This window comes from Emiliania huxleyi, assembly GCF_000372725.1.
Source record: "Emiliania huxleyi CCMP1516 unplaced genomic scaffold EMIHUscaffold_32, whole genome shotgun sequence".
NCBI classification, from domain to species: domain Eukaryota; phylum Haptophyta; order Isochrysidales; family Noelaerhabdaceae; genus Emiliania; species Emiliania huxleyi.
In genome coordinates this window covers 176,766-194,546 of record NW_005199601.1, presented here as the reverse complement: position 1 = coordinate 194,546, position 17,781 = coordinate 176,766, and the positions used below count along the sequence as shown (strand labels likewise).

The window sequence follows — 17,781 nt, the reverse complement described above, 5'->3', positions numbered from 1 at the left end:
GGGGGGGGGGGGGGGGCAAAAAGGGTCCGGGGCATTTTTTCTTGATAAGGGCTCCCTTTTTTTGGGGGTTGCTTCGGGGTGCCCCCCTCCCCGGGGGTCAAGGGTTCCGGGGGGAACCCGGTCAGTCCCCCGGCTTAGGTGTTGAAAGGGGTTCCCTTTTGTGGGGTTTGACCCCACCCCCTGTTTGGGGCGGAACACCCTTGGCCCGGGGGGGGGCATCCCAGGTTTTTTTTCCGTCCGTCCGCCTTTTTTTTTTTTTTTCCCCCTTCCCCCCCCCCCCCTTTTGGTTTGCCCCCCCCCCCCCTTTTGGTTGGCTGGCTCCCCCCCCCCCCCCCCTTCTCCTCCTCCTACCTCACATAGAGGCATTACAGAGCCAGGCCCCAGGCATGGGACTCAGCCGGCCAAACGGCCAACCGACACCCCGCGTCACCACCCGGCCCGTGCCAGGCGCCCACCCGCTAGCTGACTGCGGGCTGGCGGACTGCGACGGCGACGGAATCGAAGACAGCATCGGGGGCGCCGTCGGCGACCTCAGGCGCTACCACAGCTCCTGGTGTGAGGCGGGTGGCGCGCACACGGTCCTGTCGGACCATGCTTCCGACGTCGCTGCGGCGGCCGCCGCCGCGGGGAGCGCCGTATGGCACTGCGCCATCGTCGCTGACTTCCTCGCGGCTGTCAGCGGGAGGGGTGCAGCGCCAGCTATGCCGCCGTCGGCGCCTCCGCCGCCGCCACCGGCCGGTTTGTTCCACGGCGACGACCAGGAGTTCTATTGCTCGCGCGTCGAGCTTGGCGGCGCCGACCTGTGCCACCACTACCCGTGGGAGTACCTCGCCGAGCTTGCCGCTTGGATCGTCCTCCTCTCCTACCGCCTCACGCACCTCCCCCTCTCCCTAGTGGCACTCGCGGCCTTTGCCGGCTCTGTGGCGGCCGTGGCGATGGCCTGCTGTGAACAACGTCTCTTCACACACTTGGGTGTGAATAGGGTCGGCGGCGTTTGTTGGGATGAGTGTGAAACGGGTCGACGCCTTCTGGGGCGAGGAGCTCGGCGGCAAGGGCGAGCACGCATCCGAAGGGCCTTTGAAGGGCTACGCTTCTTCACGCGTGCCGCTGTGAGAGTAGGCGCACTCGCCACCAGCCTCGAGGCGGCCGTGGGGTACGAGCTGCTGCGCTGTGTCGCCATGCTCTGCGCAGCGCACACCGTGGGCGTGCTGCACCACTTCCACCACGCCCGCGGCATGTGGCGCCGACCGCCGCGGGTCCTCGGTTGATGGTGCCGCTTCTCGAGCGCCTCTTCACCCCCCCCCCCCCCCCCGCGAGTAGGCGCCACCTCGTCCTCGAGGCGCGGCAGAGGGCGTTGATGCGCTGCATGGAGGAGGAGACTGCAACCTGCGACCGGCTGCTTCCAGTCGATCCTGCCGCCGCTCCTCGGCTAATGAGCTCATTGGCAGTCGGTCCATTCACTTAGGCTGCTCAAGTCGATCCTGCCGCCGCACCTTGTCCGATCCCTTGGCTCGCTCGACCTCGAGCAAGGCGCGCCGCCGCGCCGCCCAGCGGGCAGCGCAGCAGCAGCAGTAGGAGGAGGCAACTCCAGTCCAAAGACTGGACCCGCACCGCCCTTTGCCGCCCTTTGGGCCCAAGCCCTATATCGCCCTTTACGGATTGCCCCTCGGGCCCAAGCGATAATAATCGCCCTTTGGGCCCATGCGACTAGCGACAGGAGACGTGAAGCTTCGCGGCCTGCACAGGCCCTGGCAGCCACGGCGTTGGCAGCGGCCCGTCGGCGTCGCACCACGGGAGCAGCACGGGCACCGCTTCGACGAGCGCCGACTGGAACGCTGCCACCGGACGGGCCGAAGTAGCTTGCGGATGGCGTCTCTTCACACCTACCCTTGCGAACAGGTACGCCGCCACGGGGCGGGCCGAGGCCAGCTGCAGCTCCGGCGGTGGCGGTGGCGGGGACCTTCCCGATCGGGCGGAGCGAGTGGAGCGCATCAGCAGGGGCGAGTTTGGCACCGTGCAGCCTTCCGCGAGGCGGGCCGGCTTCGATCGACCGGCGCGGCCGCAGCGCGCGCAGTTGGCGGAGAGCTTCAGCGAGTGCGCATTCCTCTTCGCCAAGGTTGGGCCGCTGCAGGAGATGTGGACGAGATGACAACCGTGCTTGACCCTACCTCTGACCAGGTCGATGGGCTGTCGGCGCTACTGAACGACGCAACGGCCGAGCCCCCGCGCGTCATCAAGCTGCTGCAGTCCATGTTCGACCGGCTCGTCCGCCTCGCAGGCGTCTTCACACCTCGAGCTGTGAACAGTCTCTTCAGACCTCTGGCTGTGAGCAGGTTCGACCGCCTCGCAGACGTCTTCACACCTCGAGCTGTGAACAGCGTCTCTTCAGACCTCTGGCTGTGAGCAGGTTCGACCGCCTCGCAGACGTCTTCACACCTCGAGCTGTGAACAGCGTCTCTTCAGACCTCTGGCTGTGAGCAGGTTCGACCGCCTCGCAGACGTCTTCACACCTCGAGCTGTGAACAGCGTCTCTTCAGACCTCTGGCTGTGAGCAGGTTCGACCGCCTCGCAGACGTCTTCCAGCTGCAAAAGGCGCGCACTCTCTCACGGAGGGGGGGGGGATCCGGCGTACGAAAATGAAATCAAGACCACGAAAGCTTGCGTGAGCGCTCCGGTGCCGCTGGAGCGGAGTGATCACACTTCATCGTGCACGCACAGGTGCGCAAGACGGCCAACGAGCAGTACTTGGTCGCTGCCGGCCTGCCCGACCCAACCCGCCTCCCGGACCCGCACGACCGCGCGGCGGCGGCGGCGCGCGTAGTAGTAGTAAGCAAAACCTGAATGACAACGGTCGGGCCCCTTCCACGGCGGCGCCGCACCGACACCGCCTAGACACACAGTCTCCGGGGGCGACAGGCTCAGCTGCTTGCGCCGTGCGGGAGCTCAGGCCGGCTTCGGCTTCGCGATAATCAACGTCATGTCCGTCGTCAACCTCGAGCTGCGTGCTGAGGCGCCGAGGGCGCCGCAGCTCACCGTGCAGGTGGCCCGAGAGCACCCGAGAGCACCCGAGAGCACCCGAGAGCACCCAAGATTCCCGTACATGGCCCAGCCTTCGTCCCTGGTAGACGCAGCAGCCAGCCTCAGCCATCCAGCAGCAGCCAGCAGCAGCCAGCAGCAGCCAGCTCCAGGAACCCAAAAGCGGGATAAATACTTGAGATCGCGTTGGTGGCTTCCCCCACATCCCGTGCTCGTTGTGATTCGTGGGAAGACCGCTCCCTCTGACGTCTGCAGGTGGGCATCGACTTTGGTTCCGCCATCGCGGGCGTGATCGGGCACATGCGATCGGGCACATGCGGCGTCTGCGGTGTGAACAGCGTCGTTTCAGCCTGTAGCTGTGAATAGGCACAAGACCTACCAGTACTGATCTCTCCGACGACGCCAGGTCTAGCTGCGAACAGCTTCTCTCACAGCTGCCTCTATATGTGAACAGGTACGACTTGTGCGGCGACGCCGTCAACACCGCCGCCCGCATGTGACCCGACCCGCCCCTCCGCCTCCCCGGGACGTGTCCGTGACGCGTCCCACGACACTCACGCCCATCTCATGCCCCGCACAGGTGCTCCGGCTCGGAGCCAGGTCGTGTCCACGTGTCGCAGGAGGCGTACCGGTATCTGCGCGGCCGGTTCGGCGCGACGAGCCGCGGCCCACGCTACTACAAAGGCAAGGGCGAGATGTACACTTACTTCCTCGAGAACGCGCCTGGGGCTCTGCCGGAGGAGGCCACACCGGCGCCCGCCGACGCGGCCGAGGCGATCTACTAGCTCGCAATGATGCGTGACATAGGGCTCTCTGCGATCGTGCGATGATACACCGTCTATTGAGCTGTTCCTGCCTTTCTGCTGTCTCGTGTCAGGTCTGCGATCCGATGCGGTTGCGCGAGAGGTGAGCTGTACTGCTACGCATATTGTAATCGCCCAGAATGCAACCATAGGGATCCCTAGAGATCGGCCATGTTATGTAAATACACGCCTGCGATCCATAGTGCGTCGGCCAGACGTCGCGTATTTCGGTGTCGTGCCCGAGCCATGGCGCCTGACCCTGAGGGAGCTACAAATGTCTTGCGTATTACGCTTACGAATCTGTCTTCTGCAGCCGATCGGGGTGTGCCTCTCAAGGCGTGCTACGCCCCACGTACTACGCACACGCATTCCGGATTCGAGTGAGAAGTGGCGGCCGGCGGGGGTTACGCCTCGCACGCATTACGCATACGCTTGATGCATTCGCACGCCCAAGGTGTGAGAGAGATTTTTGAAGGCCAACGGAGAGGGCCTCGTACTACGCACACGCATTCCGGATTCGAGTGAAGAAGTGGCGGCCAACGGGGGTTACGCCTCACGCATTACGCAAACGCTTGATGCATTCGCACGCCCATGGTGTAGGTTTGCTGGTCGGAACTCTCCGTGTCGATCCCTTTCTCGACTGTCTGAGCTTGTGCGTCTTGGGTCCGTGGTTGTGTTTTTGTGTGAACAGACCAGCGCACAGCGCCATAGCACTTGGAGCACTTGGAGTGCAGTTGGCAGCCTCACATCCAGGGCCGGCGACCCGCGGAGGTATTTTCTTCTCAATAACAAGGCGTCTTTGCTGCGTCACACGACACCGGCGCGGTCTTGGGAGCAATGACTACGCCGCCTAAGCTAAGCAAGCCCTCACCCGAGTTCATGGCCACACGCCGAGCCGAACAGGCAGCTGCCGCGGCGTCGGCGGCACGTGCCCAAGAGCAGGGAGGAGTTGGCATCGCACTCAGCGGCGGCGGCAACCGTGCCTACACGTGCGCCTACGGCGTGCTGCGCGGTCTCGCCGTCAAGGGCGTGCTCGACGATCCTCCGACCAAGCTGTGGATGTCGGGCGTGAGCGGCGGCGGCTGGGCCACGGCCGCGTATTGCTTCAACCAGATCGTGCCTCGCGACGAGCTGCTTGACGTGAGCCGCGCCAAGCTGTCGCCGTCGGAGCTGACCGTCGAGGCCTGCAGCACGGTTGAGCCCCGCAGTATGGGGCAGCCGGTGTCCACCAAGCCGATGACGCACAAAAATATGCTGCTCTCCATTCCTTGGTCGTGCTTCGCGTCCTGCCTCTCGCGGCAGCCCTTTGGGGCGATCTCGTGGATTCGCAACATCTGGCAGGTCTACCTCGCGCCCTTTGGCGTGCCGCAGGGGCGTCTGTTTGCCGCCTCGGCTGCCGAGGTGGACGCCAAAGGCCGCCGGAGCGACTACATCTTTCCGGCTGACTACTGTGCCGCCACCCCCCTCATCGGCGTGACCATGTACGGCCCGACGAGTTCGACGCTGGGCCCCATTCCCGGGTGCACCATGCCTGGGTGCATTGGGATGCGCCGCGTCGACGACTTTATCGGCAGCGTCAACGCCGCCGACACGGAGGTCGCCACGGTGGGCGGTCCGACGCCCGAGGAGGTGCGCAGCGGCCTTTTCCCCCTTTCCTCCCGTGTCCATCTCCACTCTTGCTACGCACTTAGCCCCCCGTGCCGTCATGCACGGTACCCGGACTCTATAGGCGCGTGCGGAGCACGACAACTGCGCGCTCGTCATGTACGTGGTGTCGCCGAGCGAAGTGGCGACCGGCTACTCGGGCCCCGCGGCGGAGGTGCGACCGGTAATAACGAATACTAAACCAATGAGCGAATCACTAATCACCGATCCATGATGAGCAATGAGGTGAGTGGCGTGGCTTGCGTCACCGAGACTATCGACATTGCCCACGTGCCAGGGGTGCACCCGTCCGAATGGAGCCGCGGCTTCGGCATCACCAACTTGTCCAACTCGCTCGAGTTCTACATTGGAGCGGGCAGCATGCAGCTCGCCAGCATGCTGCGGCAGGAGCGCAAGGGCGTGGTTATGAACCCGGCCCTCGAGGCGATGATGCCCACTGCGCGCTTTGAGACCAACGTGCTTGCCTCCCCCCCTCCCGATCCTTGTTTCGCCTCCGCCCGAAACCGGTTCCGACGTCCTGTCGCTCGTCCTCCCTGTCTGGCCCGCAGGCTGGCGTGTGGAACACGCTCAAGCTCGGCGACGGCGGAAACATCGAAAACACGGCGTCGCTCGCGCTGCTGCGGCGCAAGTGCAAGGAGGTGCTGGTCGTGGTGGGCACCTCCACGGGCCCCTTCGTCTCAAAGTTCTCCAAGAAGGAGCAACGCTCCCCGCACTCACACCGCCGCCCTCACCCTGCCACCCGCTCCATCGCTTACCCTTTCTCCCCATCAGGCCGTCACCGACTCGAAGGGGAATGTGCGGCCGCCGCCGAGCGAGATGACGCGCGAGGAGTACGACGCGGCTGCGTTCGGAGGCTCGACGGACCTGGCGAGCTTGTTCGGTGTCCCGGTCATCGCCGCGGACGGCTCCTGGAACTACCACGGCACGGGGTTCAACTACCGGACCAACAAGGTCTTCGGAATCGAGCGCTACTACGACATGCTCGACCAGTTCGAGGCAGCGCTGGAGCGTGGCGCCCCGCTCCTCGCGCGGCTCGAGGGCGTGGAGGCGCTCGCCGGCTACATACCGGCCACACACCCCAGCCCCAGACTCCACCTCCTCTCCGACCGAAGAGCCTGTTCTCTCCCCACGCACACCCACCCACGCACCCCGGCTGTCGTGTGTGGTAGGTGCTCCGCAATGCCTTCCATGGGGTCGAGCCGTACACGTGCAACTACACCGTCCTCTACAACCATGCGCCGAAAGAGTGGCTGGACAAGGTGCCTCTGGAGACCCTCAAGAAAGTGCTCGGGGAGGGCGAGGCCAACACGAAGGGCCACTTCCCGTACTACAAGACGACGGGGCAAAATCCTCCCACCCTCATGGAGTTCACGCCGCTGCAGACCAACCTGCTCGCCGACATGATGGCGTGGATCGTCGACGCGGAGTGGGACAAGCTGAAGCCCTGCTTCTCTTGAAAGCTCTGCGGCCCCGACGCGCAGCTCATGTTGATTGACAGACAGAGAGAGCGCAGGCTGTGTTTGTGTGGGTGTCGACTGTCTAGTGCGTAATGGACTCTGTGTGTCGCCTACCACGCATGTGTGACCATTTAGCATGAAAGAGTGTGTTCCACACCATAGGTAGACTTGTACGTTGTAGTGTAAGCTCTCGTAGAGCCGTACAGCGTACTAAGCTCTCCGTAGAGCCGTACGGCTCTATGTGATGAACGATGAGTTTCGCGATGAAGAAAAAATCCATGAAGCATGAGCATAATTCTGATTCTCCGCGGAGCCGGAGGGGACCCCCAGATTGCAGATACCCCATATACGCTGGCTACAAGTTTCTCCGAGACCTCGCGAGCGGCCGGTTATTCACACCGCGGCAGTGTGGTTTTGGGCCGGGCAGGCGATTTCTGTAAGGGAAGGCGCGCGAGCGTGTTCAGGGGTTGATATCTTTCCGCCTCGTGCGAGGCAGTAACCTGGGAAAATTCTTTTCCGCGCCAGTTCGCACCTGTGTCGAGCCTGTCTGCTAATAATAATAAATAAAAGCAGACATCTCCAGGAGAGATGGGCGACGCACGAACACAGATCAGGCTGTGAGAGAGAAGCGCTCTTAGATTCTTTTCCGCGCGCCAGTCCCGTGCCCAGTGTAAAAAAAGAAAGAAAACAGACAACCCAAGGGAGGGATGGGAGAACGGCACGCCGCCACCACACAGGGATTTTAAGGAGAGGAGTGTGATGCGCTAGCCGTCGCCTACCCTAGGGAGTCTGCCTCTTCCTATGTGCGAGGGAGTTTGGTTGTAAGATTCTTTTCCGCGTACCTGTGTCGAACCTGTGTAAAAGAAAGAAAGAAAACAGCCACAACCGCAAGGGAGGGATGGGAGAACTGGCAGCGCTGCCGGCATCACAGCGATCCTTCGAACGGATGTGCTGTGAGACAGGGAGCGCAGCCATCCAAGGTGCACATTTCGAGGTTAGCCGGTACGGACGGCAGGTACCTTTTTATAGGTACCTTTTGACCGCTGTGTGTGTCTCGCGCCTTGCGGGGGGGGAGCGGAAAGGAGGAACCTCTTCCCAAGAGCACCACTCTTGGAGCGCCGCCACTACCACCCAGAGCGCTGCAAGCAGCGCCGGGCAATGACGGCCTAGCCGCCCACCCACGCCCCCCCTGCGGCACACCCCGGCAGCCAATGTGTGACGGCTCGAACCCGCTAAGCCTCGGTGATGGCGCCCGCCGCGAGCCCGCCCGCCACGCTGCTCGCCGACATCGCCGCCGCCGACCTCGCCTCGCTGCACGCCCACCTCTCCGGCCGGCGGACGCGCGGCAGTCTCGACGCGCGGCTCGACACCGAGAAGCAAGACACGCTGCTAACTTGGGCGGCTCGGCACGGGCAGGCCGAGGCGGTGCGGCTGCTGCTCGAGGCTGGCGCGAGCGTCGGGGCGACGACGGGCGGCGGCGCTTCCGCTCTCAACGTTGCGTGCTGGAAGGGATGCCTCGAGTGCGCCCTGCTGCTTCTCGAGGCGGGCGCTGCGGTCAGCCAGGCCGCAGAGGACGGCGCCACGCCGCTGCTCATAGCGTGCATCCAGGGCCACCTCGATATCGTTCGACTGCTGCGCGACGCCGGCGCTTCGGTCAACCAAGCCCGTGACGATGGCGTCACGCCGCTCTTCATGGCGTGCCGGATGGGCCACCTCGAGTGCGCCCAGCTGCTCCTCGAGGCCGGCGCGGCGGTCGGCCAAGCCGCAGCGGACGGCTTCACGCCGCTGTACATCGCGTGCGCTCGGGGCCACCTCGACGTCGCCCGGCTGCTCCTCGAGGCCAGCGCGGTGGTCAGCCAGGCCGCGGCTGGCGGCTTCACGCCGCTGTACATCGCGTGCCAGAAGGGCCACCTCGACGTCGCCCGGCTGCTCCTCGAGGCCGGCGCGGCGGTCAACCAAGCCGCAGAGGACGGCGTCACGCCGCTGTTCATCGCGTGCCATAGCGGCCACCTCGACGTCGCCCGGCTGCTTGTCGAGGCCAGCGCGGCGATCGACCAAGCCGACGAGCAAGGCGTCACGCCGCTGATCATTGCGTGCCGGCAGGGCCACGTCGACATGATCCGGCTGCTTCTCGAGGCAAGCGCGGCGGTCAACCAAGCCGCGGCTGGCAGCTTCACGCCGCTGCACATCGCGTGCCAGGAGGGCCACGTCGAGTGCGTCCGGCTGCTTCTCGAGGCGGGCGCGGCGATCAACCAAGCGATGAATGGCGGCGTCACGCCGCTGCAAATCGCGTGCCACTTCGCCCACCTCGAGATCGCCCGGCTGCTCCTCGAGGCCGGCGCGGCGGTCAGCCAAGCCCGCGACAACGGCGTCACGCCGCTGTACATGGCGTGCCAGAAGGGCCACCTCGACATCGCCCGGCTGCTCCTCGAGGCGGGCGCTGCGATGGACCAAGCCCAGTTCCAAGGCGCCACGCCGCTGTTCGCGGCGTGCCTGAATGGCCACCTCGAGGTCGCCAAGCTCCTCTCCTCCTACGGCGCCTCCCGCGCCGCTACGCCATTCGGCACGCCCGAGGAAATGGCAAACAACCGTGGCCACGCCGACCTCGCCGCCTGGCTGGTCGCCAGCCGCGGCTGGACGCCGCTCGCGCACCTTGAGACCCTCACCGCCGCCCGCGCTCTCTCCCTGCTGCGCAGCGGCGCAAGCCTGCACGAGGGCGAGCCGACGCCGCTGCAGCGCGCCGCGGGCGGCGAGGGCGAGGCGGCGGCGCTGATCCGGCGGGCGGCGGCGCCGTGGTCGCCGGCAAGCCACTCGCTCTTCCCCGCGGCGGCGCGCGAGTACGCGGTAACGGTCATGCGCATCGGCTACCAGATCGCGCTCTCTCCGCCCGACGACGCCGAGGCGCGCCCGGACTGGAGCGCGCTGTCCGACGTGTGGCGCGAGCACGTGCTGCCGCACGCTGTGGCGCGCTGAGGCCGAGTGAGGACGCGAGTGCCAAGCAGGGGAAGGGGCAGAGTGAGAGAGAGGTGAATTATGTGGATGGTTATTTTTTGTGATATTGCTTTTTGATATGATATTGCTTTTTCGTTCTCGTGCGATTTGTACCGGATTTTGATGTTAGTGGCAAAACCGCGGAACCAAAAAGCAAAATTTCGCGCACACCTGCTGTCCCCTGCTGAGAAAAACACGCTCTCGTCCCCACTCTACTGGCTACCCCTGCGACTCCGCTCGCTCTAAGCGTCTTTCCTCCCCTCCCCAACCCGGCACAGCAGAACGCACACGAGTTTGGTACCGTCTTCATGCACCTGTTCTCTCTCACGCTGCCAAGCAGCAGTCCATTCTAAAAGCCAGGCAAGCCCATGAGGGGCACAGGGGGGCATAGCTGTGACTACATGCGGCCGGCGCGCCGCCAGCGCGAAACCGCGTCTCGCATCCGGTCGGGGGCTCCAAAGTAGCCGCCGTCCGCCGCCTGCTGCTGGAGCTTCCTGGACTGCCGCGAGCGGAAGCCGTCGAGGCCGCGCCCGTAGCCGCCTATTCCCATCGAGCGGCGTGAGGAGACGCTGCTCGGAGGTCGAGGGAGTGGTGCGCAGGAGCGGCCGCCCTCGTGGTAGCGGTCGTAGGACGGCTCGCGGTCATACTCTGGGTCGTACCCGAAGAAGCGGTCGTACTCGAAGGGCTCGCGGGAGAAAGGGCGGTCAAGGGAGAAAGGGCGGTCAAGGAAGCGGCGGTCAAGGGAGCGGTCGTCAAAGTACTGGTCGTCGAAGTAGTCGTCAAAGTCGTACGGGCTGTAGTACGGGCCGTCGTCGAAGAGGCGATCGCCGGCGTAGAACGATGGCTCTCCGCGCAAGCCGCCCCTAACGAAGCCGGGGTCGAACGGGAACGGCTCCGGTTGAGGTACCCAGCGCCCTCCGAGCGGCGGCCGCCAGCCACGTCCGCGGCGAATATAGGCGGAGTCGTCGATGCTACGGCGGGGGTCGGCAACAATGTCTGTCGAGGTCTCGTCAACCCAGCCACCATCACCGTCGCTGTACGAGCTTCCCCCGTATGGCCGCTTGAAGTCGGAGGTCGAGAGATCATAGAAATTGTTGGCCAGTCCCGGGGACCGGCTGCGGCGGTCGGCGTCAATCGGCGGGCTGCTCTCTTGCATGATGATGGGGCAGGCCAGGCCGAGAGCGGGCGCCCGGGGAGTCCAGGGGCAGCGGGCCCAGCTGGCAGCCAGCATGCGTCGCCCTCCCTCACTTGCGGGAGCTTCGATTCTTCGATTTCTTCGATTTCATCTTCGATTTCTTCTTTGAGCCGGCGGCAACGATCCCAGTCATCCCGCACAGCTCAGGGCGTGCATCACACAGGTGGACTGTGTGACTCCTCGGGTTTCTGGGACTCAGAGGTGTGCGAGTCGCTATTCTCCGACAATTCCGACAAATCTGACGGGCAGTTCGGGCTCGAGCGGTCGCGGGCGGTCGCGGCCAGCGCGTGAGGCCTGGCTAGGGTTGCCGGGCGAGAGCTCGACCCACGCGCCGGAGCGCGCGTGGTGCTTGAGCAGCCGGGCGGTCGCCGTGTTATCGGCACTGAATCGTGGTTAATTCTTTTCGTGTGTGTGTCTCGCGCCTTGCGGGGGGGGAGCGGAAAGGAGGAACCTCTTCCCAAGAGCACCACTCTTGGAGCGCCGCCACTACCACCCAGAGCGCTGCAAGCAGCGCCGGGCAATGACGGCTTACCGCCCACCCAGCCCCCCCTCGGCACACCCCGGCAGCCAATGTGTGACGGCTCGAACCCGCTAAGCCATCCCGCAAGCGGGATAGCCCGCCACTCGAACCCGCAAGCGGGCGTACGAACCGCGAGCGGCTCGCACTCGTGACACGCAGGCGTCCGCCAGACGGCGCCGGGGCTATGCGACCGAATTTTCCCCGCCGTGGATATGTCCAGCTCCTGCTTTGACGAGCGCGAGATTCTCCTCGCGTGCCTGTCCGAGTCGCCCTGCATCGCAGCGGGCAAGCCCATGAAGAGCTATGACAGGAGGCGGCCGCCGCACCGCGCCACACCCCGCCGCATCGCCCGCTCCCGTCTAGCGCCCAGTATGATGATCTCAGAGGTGAGGTCACGCCGGATAAACAGGTCTCATGCGAACGGCGTAAAGCTAAAGGCAGCGCATACGCAGGACCTGCTGTGCGAGTTGCTGCCCGTGTGCTCTCCCGGAGACCGTGAGCCGCAGCTTGACCTCGTCGTTGGCCAGGTGTCACCCAGCCACGCCTTCCGCCTCATACCGCCCTCCCCACTCAAGTGATGCCTAGCCAGAGCCGCTAGCGAGGCGTGCCCAGCACTGCCCTGCGAGGCGCTTTGCCTACAAGCGTTGAGCGCCAAAAACTACACTTGATCTGATGAGACGGGAGAGACGCCCGCGCGCCCGTGCCCGCGACCTCGCGCGGCCGCCCTCTCACGCAGCCCGCCCTTCTCCGCGTCAGGCTGCTGACTGTGCGTGCCAACGGGGAAGCCAGCTACGACATGGCTGGCGCTGGTCAACGCTGTTGGCCGTTGCCGAGCCTTGGGAGCCGCGCAAAGAGCCCAAGCTCTGTGCACGGTCGATGTGGACGTAGCAATCTGTGCGGCACCGTCTATAATAAGCGCGAGCCCCAACTCCTAGTCAGTGTGTGAGTCTCTCACTTGTGGGTAGAAGCTAGAACTCTCGCTAGCCGTGCTAGAGCTGGCACACGCGCGACCGTTGTGACACGCGGGGAATTTGAAACAACCGCGGGCAAGAACGGATCTATAAGGGCTGTGCGAAGTGCAACACCCCACGAGCGTGTGTCTTATTAACCTCAGAGGTCAGGGAGTCAGAGAAGCTCAACTCACTCTCTCACGGTGCTCAGATCGTCAGATGCCCATGCGCGGCCTCGTCTCGTCGCCCACCAGCCCTGAGTCGGCCTGGCTAGTGACCGCGTACTGCGCCGCCGACTCCTCCGCCGTGCGTGCCCACGGGCGGTGCAGGCCGTCTCGCACGAGCGTGACTCCGAAGCCGGGCCTGTCCGGGAGGTCGATGAAGCCGTCCTTGGGGAGCGGCTCGTCCGAGAAGAGGCCGCCAAAGTAGGGCACGACCTGTGCGGAGCTCTCCCCCTCTCCTTCGAGCTGTGGAGGAGAGGGACTGTTCCGACCAGTGTCACTGTGCTCTCCTTCCTCCTCCTCAGTGTGACTAGGAATTCCTTAGAGAGATGTCAGAGGTGGGTTCAGAGGGAGATGCGCGCGAGCTGCGGGACCGCCGGGACGGTCCTACTATGGAACACACACCTGGCAACCCTGTCTGCACGTCTCGCGCGCGCGTGAACAGGGCGACTTTAAACAACCATAGAGCGCAGTCTCCCAGGGTAGTTGCTATCGCTACACGTCTCTCTCTCCTATGGCATGGCACCTCGTCGCTCGTCGGGTGCAGGTTGATGAGCTCCGCGACGGGGCAGTTGTGGAAGGCGTACTGCAGGTGGTACGAGTAGACCTGCTCGCAGCCGTCCGTGCTGCAGCTGCGGACAGTCTGCGTGCTGCAGCCGGCGGAGACAGAGAGAGGTGGAGGTGGTGGGTGGGTGGGCGGTGTTGGGTGGGTGGTGGAGGTGGCTCTGACGGAGTGTGTGTGTATGCATTTGTGTATGCAGGACCGAGGAGCCGTGCGGGACGACCGGGATGTCGTGATGTAATGTACAATGTAATGTGTGTATGTGTGTGTGTATGTGTGTGTGTATGCAGGACCGAGGAGCCGTGCGGGATGACCGGGATGTCGTAGGCCGCCGCCATCGCGACGACGCGGCGCGCCTAGGGGGAGATCTGGGGAGATCTGGGGAGATCTGGGGAGATCTGGGGAGATCTGGGGAGGTCTGGGGAGGTATGGGGAGGTCTGGGGAGGTCTGGGGAGGTCTGGGGAGGTATGGCGTCGGCCGCAGCTGCACCAGCTCACCTAGCAGCAGTGAGGAGGAGAGCGCATGGGCCCGGAAGGCCCGGAAGGGTCGGGTCGGGCCAGGGGTGCTACCCTCAAGACGACACGACACGGGCGCGCCTCGGCGAGGCATCGCACCCCTCCACGCGGTGTGGAGCTCGCGGCAGCTCCCGGCCTCGGCGGACGGGTCTCGGCTCACCTCTCGGGCGCGATCTCGGCTGATCTCGGCTGATCTCGGCTGATCTCGCCTCGGTGATCCCTCCCATCCATGTGATGTCCGGCTGCAGCACGTCCGCCTACAACAAGAGACGCGCGACGCATAGCACGCGACGGGCGTGGGGCGTCCTGCGGCATCCCACGCGTGTGCTGCCGCGCGGTCCGCGATGAGCCGCCGGAAGCCGTACCTGGTGACGAGATTGCCCGAGATGACCAGAGATTGCCCGAGGTGACCCGAGGTGACCCGAGGTGACCCGAGGTGACCCGAGATGACCCGAGATTGCCCGAGATTGCCCGAGACGACTCGAGACGACCCGAGACGGCCCGAAATGACCCGCGATTGTCCCGAGATTGTCGCGAGGTGAGGCGCGTCAGTCCCCCGAGAACCCCACTACATAGCGCCACCCTCGTGAGCTGTCCTTTGAGCTGTGTGCTGTGAGTCCAGCAGTCCGGGCCCGGTGCTACGGTGACAGTGTGCCTCGTGTCGGCTCCCCGAGCCAATCGTGTGCAGCGTGTGTGTGTGCGTGTGTGGGCCCGTCCTTGGTGCTACGAGGTGTGTCAGACTGACTGGCTGAGGCGCGCCTCGAGTACTCGTGCTCGCCCGTAGTGCCGAGGACGCTGCTGCCGAGAGGACCCGAGATTGTCCCGAGATTGTCCCGAGGTGAGGCGCGCCTCGAGTACTCGTGCTCGCCCGTAGTGACGAGGACGCTGCTGCCGAGCAGCGCCTGACGCAAGCAGAAAGGATGAGCTGTGTCCACTCAGCTGCTCCGCCTACAGACTCGCCCATGAAGCGTGGACAGCGCCACGAGTTTGAGCAGCGTTCCTTGGAGCGATCTGGGTGTCGAAACACCGCTCTGGCAGCGCTCATCAGTCTGAGCTCGGTGGTGGGGGGTTCTCTCGTGCATTTAGCTACTGAGTCCTCTCGTCATCCACTCTCTCGTGCATTTAGCTACTGAGTCCTCTCGCCATCCACTCTCTCGTGCATTTGGCTACTGAGTCCTCTCGCCATCCACTCTCTCGTGCATTTGGCTACTGAGTCCTCTCGCCATCCACTCTCTCGTGCATTTAGCTACTGAGTCCTCTCGCCATCCACTCTCTCGTGCATTTAGCTACTGAGTCCTCTCGCCATCCACTCTCTCGTGCATTTAGCTACTGAGTCCTCTCGCCATCCACTCTCTCGTGCATTTAGCTACTGAGTCCTCTCGTCATCCACTCTCTCGTGCATTTAGCTACTGAGTCCTCTCGCCATCCACTGGCGCCTGCCGCAGCTCCTTGTACCCGTCGTAGTCGTCCGGAGGGAGGCACTCCTACTCGGAAGGGTGGGTTCGGGTACCGTGGGGGTAGGGGAGGGTGGGTTCGGGTACCGTGGGGGTAGGGGAGGGTGGGTTCGGGTACCGTGGGGGTAGGGGAGGGTGGGTTCGGGTCCGGAGAGAGAGAGAGAGGTGTGAGAGGAGAGAGGTGTCGGCCGGCGGAGATCGTCCGGCGGAGGTCGCGCCTCGATCCACTTCAGCCCGTGCGGCTCGAGCGCCTTTGCGAGCTTCATCACTGCGTGAGGAGGGAGTGGAGGATCGTTCTGAGGCTGGCTCTGAGGGCTCTTCGCGCTCGCGCGCCTTTGCGAGCCGGATCGTGTACGGCAGCGTCAGCGCCATGTAGCAGTCGAGCATCAGAGGGAAGTCCGGCCCGACCTTCTCGCGCTGCGCCTTGAAGTAGGCGACGTTGGCGCGGAAGCCCTCGTCGCCCGCCGCAGGCCCGTGCGGGCAAGGCACCTTGGCGCCGGCGAAGCCGTGCCTCTTCGCCACGTCCGCCTGGAGAGGACGGCCGAGGTGCGGCCGAGGTGCGGCCGAGGGTGTAGCCGAGGGTCAGCCGAGGTGCGGCCGAGGGTCAGCCGAGGTGCAGCCGAGGTGCGGCCGAGGTGTGGCCGAGGTGCAGCCGAGGTGCGGCCGAGGTGCGGCCGAGGGTGTAGCCGAAGTGCGGCCGAGGTGCGGCCGAGGGGCAGCCGAGGGTGTAGCCGAGGTGCAGCCGAGCCTTGGCGGTGGTGCAGTAGACGGGCAGCCGGTCCTTTGTCTTGCCTCCGAGCAGAGCATACACCTACCAACACCCACCCCACGCAAGCTGATGGCAGTCGAGTCGCGGCCGAGCTTCGCAGCAGCAGCGGTGGCGAGTCGCCTACACCAACACCCACGCACGCTGGCAGCAGCGATGTCGCAGCAGGAGCGGGCAGCAGCAAGCGGTGGCAGCAAGTCGCCGGCTCGTTGCGCAGCTTGCCGAGCAGGTCCCAGATCGCCAGGTCGACGGCCGAGATGGCCTGCAGAGGGAGGCCCTTCCGGCCGTAGTTTGTCGTCGCGCGCCACATCTGGTCCCAGATGCGCTCGACGTCGCGCGGGTCCGCGCCCTCCACGAACCGGCTCAGGTGCTTCTCGACGAGGTAGCACCCAGGTTCGCCGGCCGTGGTCACGCCGACGCCGGTCGTTCCGTCGTCCGCCTCGACCTCGACGACGCATGTGCCGAGCGCGTTGATGCCCCACGATGTGCGCGCTCCCGCGTACTTGGGGTGCACCGACATCGGGTTGGCAATCGGCTCGGGAGAGACGCCGTTGATCCAGTGCTCAAGCTGGACATCGTGGCAGTCGGCGCCCTGCTCGTTATCCTTGCTGGCGTGTGTGGAGTACGCGCGCACCTGCTTGATTCGTGGGATGGCCCGAGTGGGCGCCATCGTCGCGGTTGCGGACAATTCCCGCACAACACTGGGCACGGGCGCACAGGGACAGCCGTCACGATAACGACTCAAATGTGCAAAAAAGATTTGTGTTGTGCGTACGACCAGACGTCGTGGTCGGCGCGCGAATGGATGCCGTTTGCGCTGCAGCGACTGTCGGTGCAGCTCTGGACGGCGCTCGCGGACGAGGCACAGCGCGCCATTGGTGCGGCGTCGTGCGGCCGCGAGGGACCGCGGGGGGGGGTAAGCGGGTAAGCGGGATGGGGGGCTCTAAGGGGAAGGGAGTGGGGGGCGCCCAGTAGGGCGCCGGCACCCCAGCGTAGAGGGCCTCGTGTAGCCCTCCTTTTGGTATAAACAAAAAGATTTCCGGCGGCCCGATCGGTTGGTCCAGACCTAGTCGAGTTTTTCTTCGCCGCGCTCCGCGGCCCAGTGCAGGGCCGTACGTCCGACCCTGATTTTTCCTCCCACGCTGCGCGCGGCGGTCGCGGGTCCTCGCTCGGTCGGTCGGACCGCTCCGACCCAAAATTTTCTACGCCGCGCTCTGGCCTCTGCGCGCGGCGGTCGGTCGGTCGGACCAGGCCGACTCGGAACCGCCCCCTCGCTAGGGACTGTGTTTCGCCTTCCTATCTATCTACGTGGCTGGGTTCACAGCGATTGTGGTAAGTGGAGGGACCAAATCTCACGGTCGCGGCTTTCCGACTCGCGCCTTCGCCTCACTGGCACTATTGTAGCCCTGGCCGGTGCGCGTGCTCAGTTGTGAAGTTCCGGAGTGAAAATTCGAACGCGTTCTCTCACGGTGACCAAAAAATGTCCACCTCAGAGGCACCTCCGGAGGCAGGCCGCCGCACGCCGGCGACACAGCTCCAGCTGTCGAACTGACCCGCAGCTCCTCTCAGAGCGGGAACTGTGACGAAAGTTGACTGAGGCGGTTGTCAGGAATCATCATACGGATCACATGGTGGCTCTCTTATG

General features: G+C 64.8%; 5 protein-coding genes across 5 annotated transcripts in view; 3 read left to right on the top strand and 2 right to left on the bottom strand.

Annotated features, from left to right (window-relative positions):
• Positions 1-3,749, top strand: part of EMIHUDRAFT_56636 (adenylate cyclase) — a gene marked incomplete at both ends in the record, with an annotated part of 6,798 nt that extends 3,049 nt beyond the window's left edge. Inside the window, one exon of the mRNA XM_005774018.1 lies at positions 3,633-3,749. Coding sequence (XP_005774075.1) covers positions 3,633-3,749 — 117 coding nt within the window. The remainder of the gene's footprint in view (positions 1-3,632) is intronic.
• Positions 3,750-4,658: 909 nt separating this feature from the next.
• On the top strand, positions 4,659-7,236 carry EMIHUDRAFT_435648 (hypothetical protein). Its single transcript, XM_005774017.1, has 6 exons — positions 4,659-5,468; positions 5,569-5,658; positions 5,730-5,960; positions 6,053-6,199; positions 6,276-6,551; positions 6,674-7,236. Exons 1-6 carry the CDS (start codon positions 4,677-4,679, stop codon positions 6,959-6,961), a joined length of 1,824 nt encoding a protein of 607 aa, XP_005774074.1. The 5' UTR covers positions 4,659-4,676; the 3' UTR covers positions 6,962-7,236.
• A 2,578-nt stretch (positions 7,237-9,814) lies between these two features.
• On the top strand, positions 9,815-10,198 carry EMIHUDRAFT_207613 (hypothetical protein; the record flags this gene model as incomplete). Its single annotated transcript, XM_005774016.1, has 3 exons — positions 9,815-9,892; positions 9,964-10,003; positions 10,083-10,198. The coding sequence occupies 3 exons, from the start codon at positions 9,815-9,817 to the stop codon at positions 10,196-10,198; spliced, it is 234 nt and encodes a 77-aa protein (XP_005774073.1).
• A 151-nt stretch (positions 10,199-10,349) lies between these two features.
• Positions 10,350-11,183, bottom strand: EMIHUDRAFT_207612 (hypothetical protein; the record flags this gene model as incomplete). Its single annotated transcript, XM_005774015.1, has 1 exon — positions 10,350-11,183. One exon carries the CDS (start codon positions 11,181-11,183, stop codon positions 10,350-10,352), a length of 834 nt encoding a protein of 277 aa, XP_005774072.1.
• Positions 11,184-12,722: 1,539 nt separating this feature from the next.
• EMIHUDRAFT_463730 (L-Rhamnonate dehydratase) lies at positions 12,723-16,864 on the bottom strand. The gene is made up of 11 exons (XM_005774014.1): positions 16,339-16,864; positions 16,119-16,181; positions 15,713-15,898; positions 15,589-15,630; positions 15,353-15,400; positions 14,766-14,818; positions 14,248-14,281; positions 14,126-14,173; positions 13,694-13,756; positions 13,365-13,445; positions 12,723-13,054 (listed from the first exon to the last, which is right to left on the bottom strand). The coding sequence occupies exons 1-11, from the start codon at positions 16,804-16,806 to the stop codon at positions 12,833-12,835; spliced, it is 1,308 nt and encodes a 435-aa protein (XP_005774071.1). The 5' UTR covers positions 16,807-16,864; the 3' UTR covers positions 12,723-12,832.
• Between the last annotated feature and the right edge of the window lie 917 nt (positions 16,865-17,781).

What these genes read in the sequence shown, in the direction of transcription:
- EMIHUDRAFT_435648 (XM_005774017.1), top strand. Translation starts at nt 4,677, where the DNA reads ATGACTACGCCGCCTAAGCTAAGCAAGCCCTCACCCGAGTTCATGGCC. An exon ending in GCGGTCCGACGCCCGAGGAG is followed by an intron (nt 5,469 to 5,568) that starts GTGCGCAGCGGC and finishes CGGACTCTATAG; the next exon opens with GCGCGTGCGGAGCACGACAA. An exon ending in CTGCGCGCTTTGAGACCAAC is followed by an intron (nt 5,961 to 6,052) that starts GTGCTTGCCTCC and finishes TCTGGCCCGCAG; the next exon opens with GCTGGCGTGTGGAACACGCT.
- EMIHUDRAFT_463730 (XM_005774014.1), bottom strand. Translation starts at nt 16,806, where the DNA reads ATGGCGCCCACTCGGGCCATCCCACGAATCAAGCAGGTGCGCGCGTAC. An exon ending in CGCTGCCGTACACGATCCGG is followed by an intron (nt 15,631 to 15,712) that starts CTCGCAAAGGCG and finishes GCAGTGATGAAG; the next exon opens with CTCGCAAAGGCGCTCGAGCC. An exon ending in GGATGGGAGGGATCACCGAG is followed by an intron (nt 13,757 to 14,125) that starts GCGAGATCAGCC and finishes ATCTCCCCCTAG; the next exon opens with GCGCGCCGCGTCGTCGCGAT.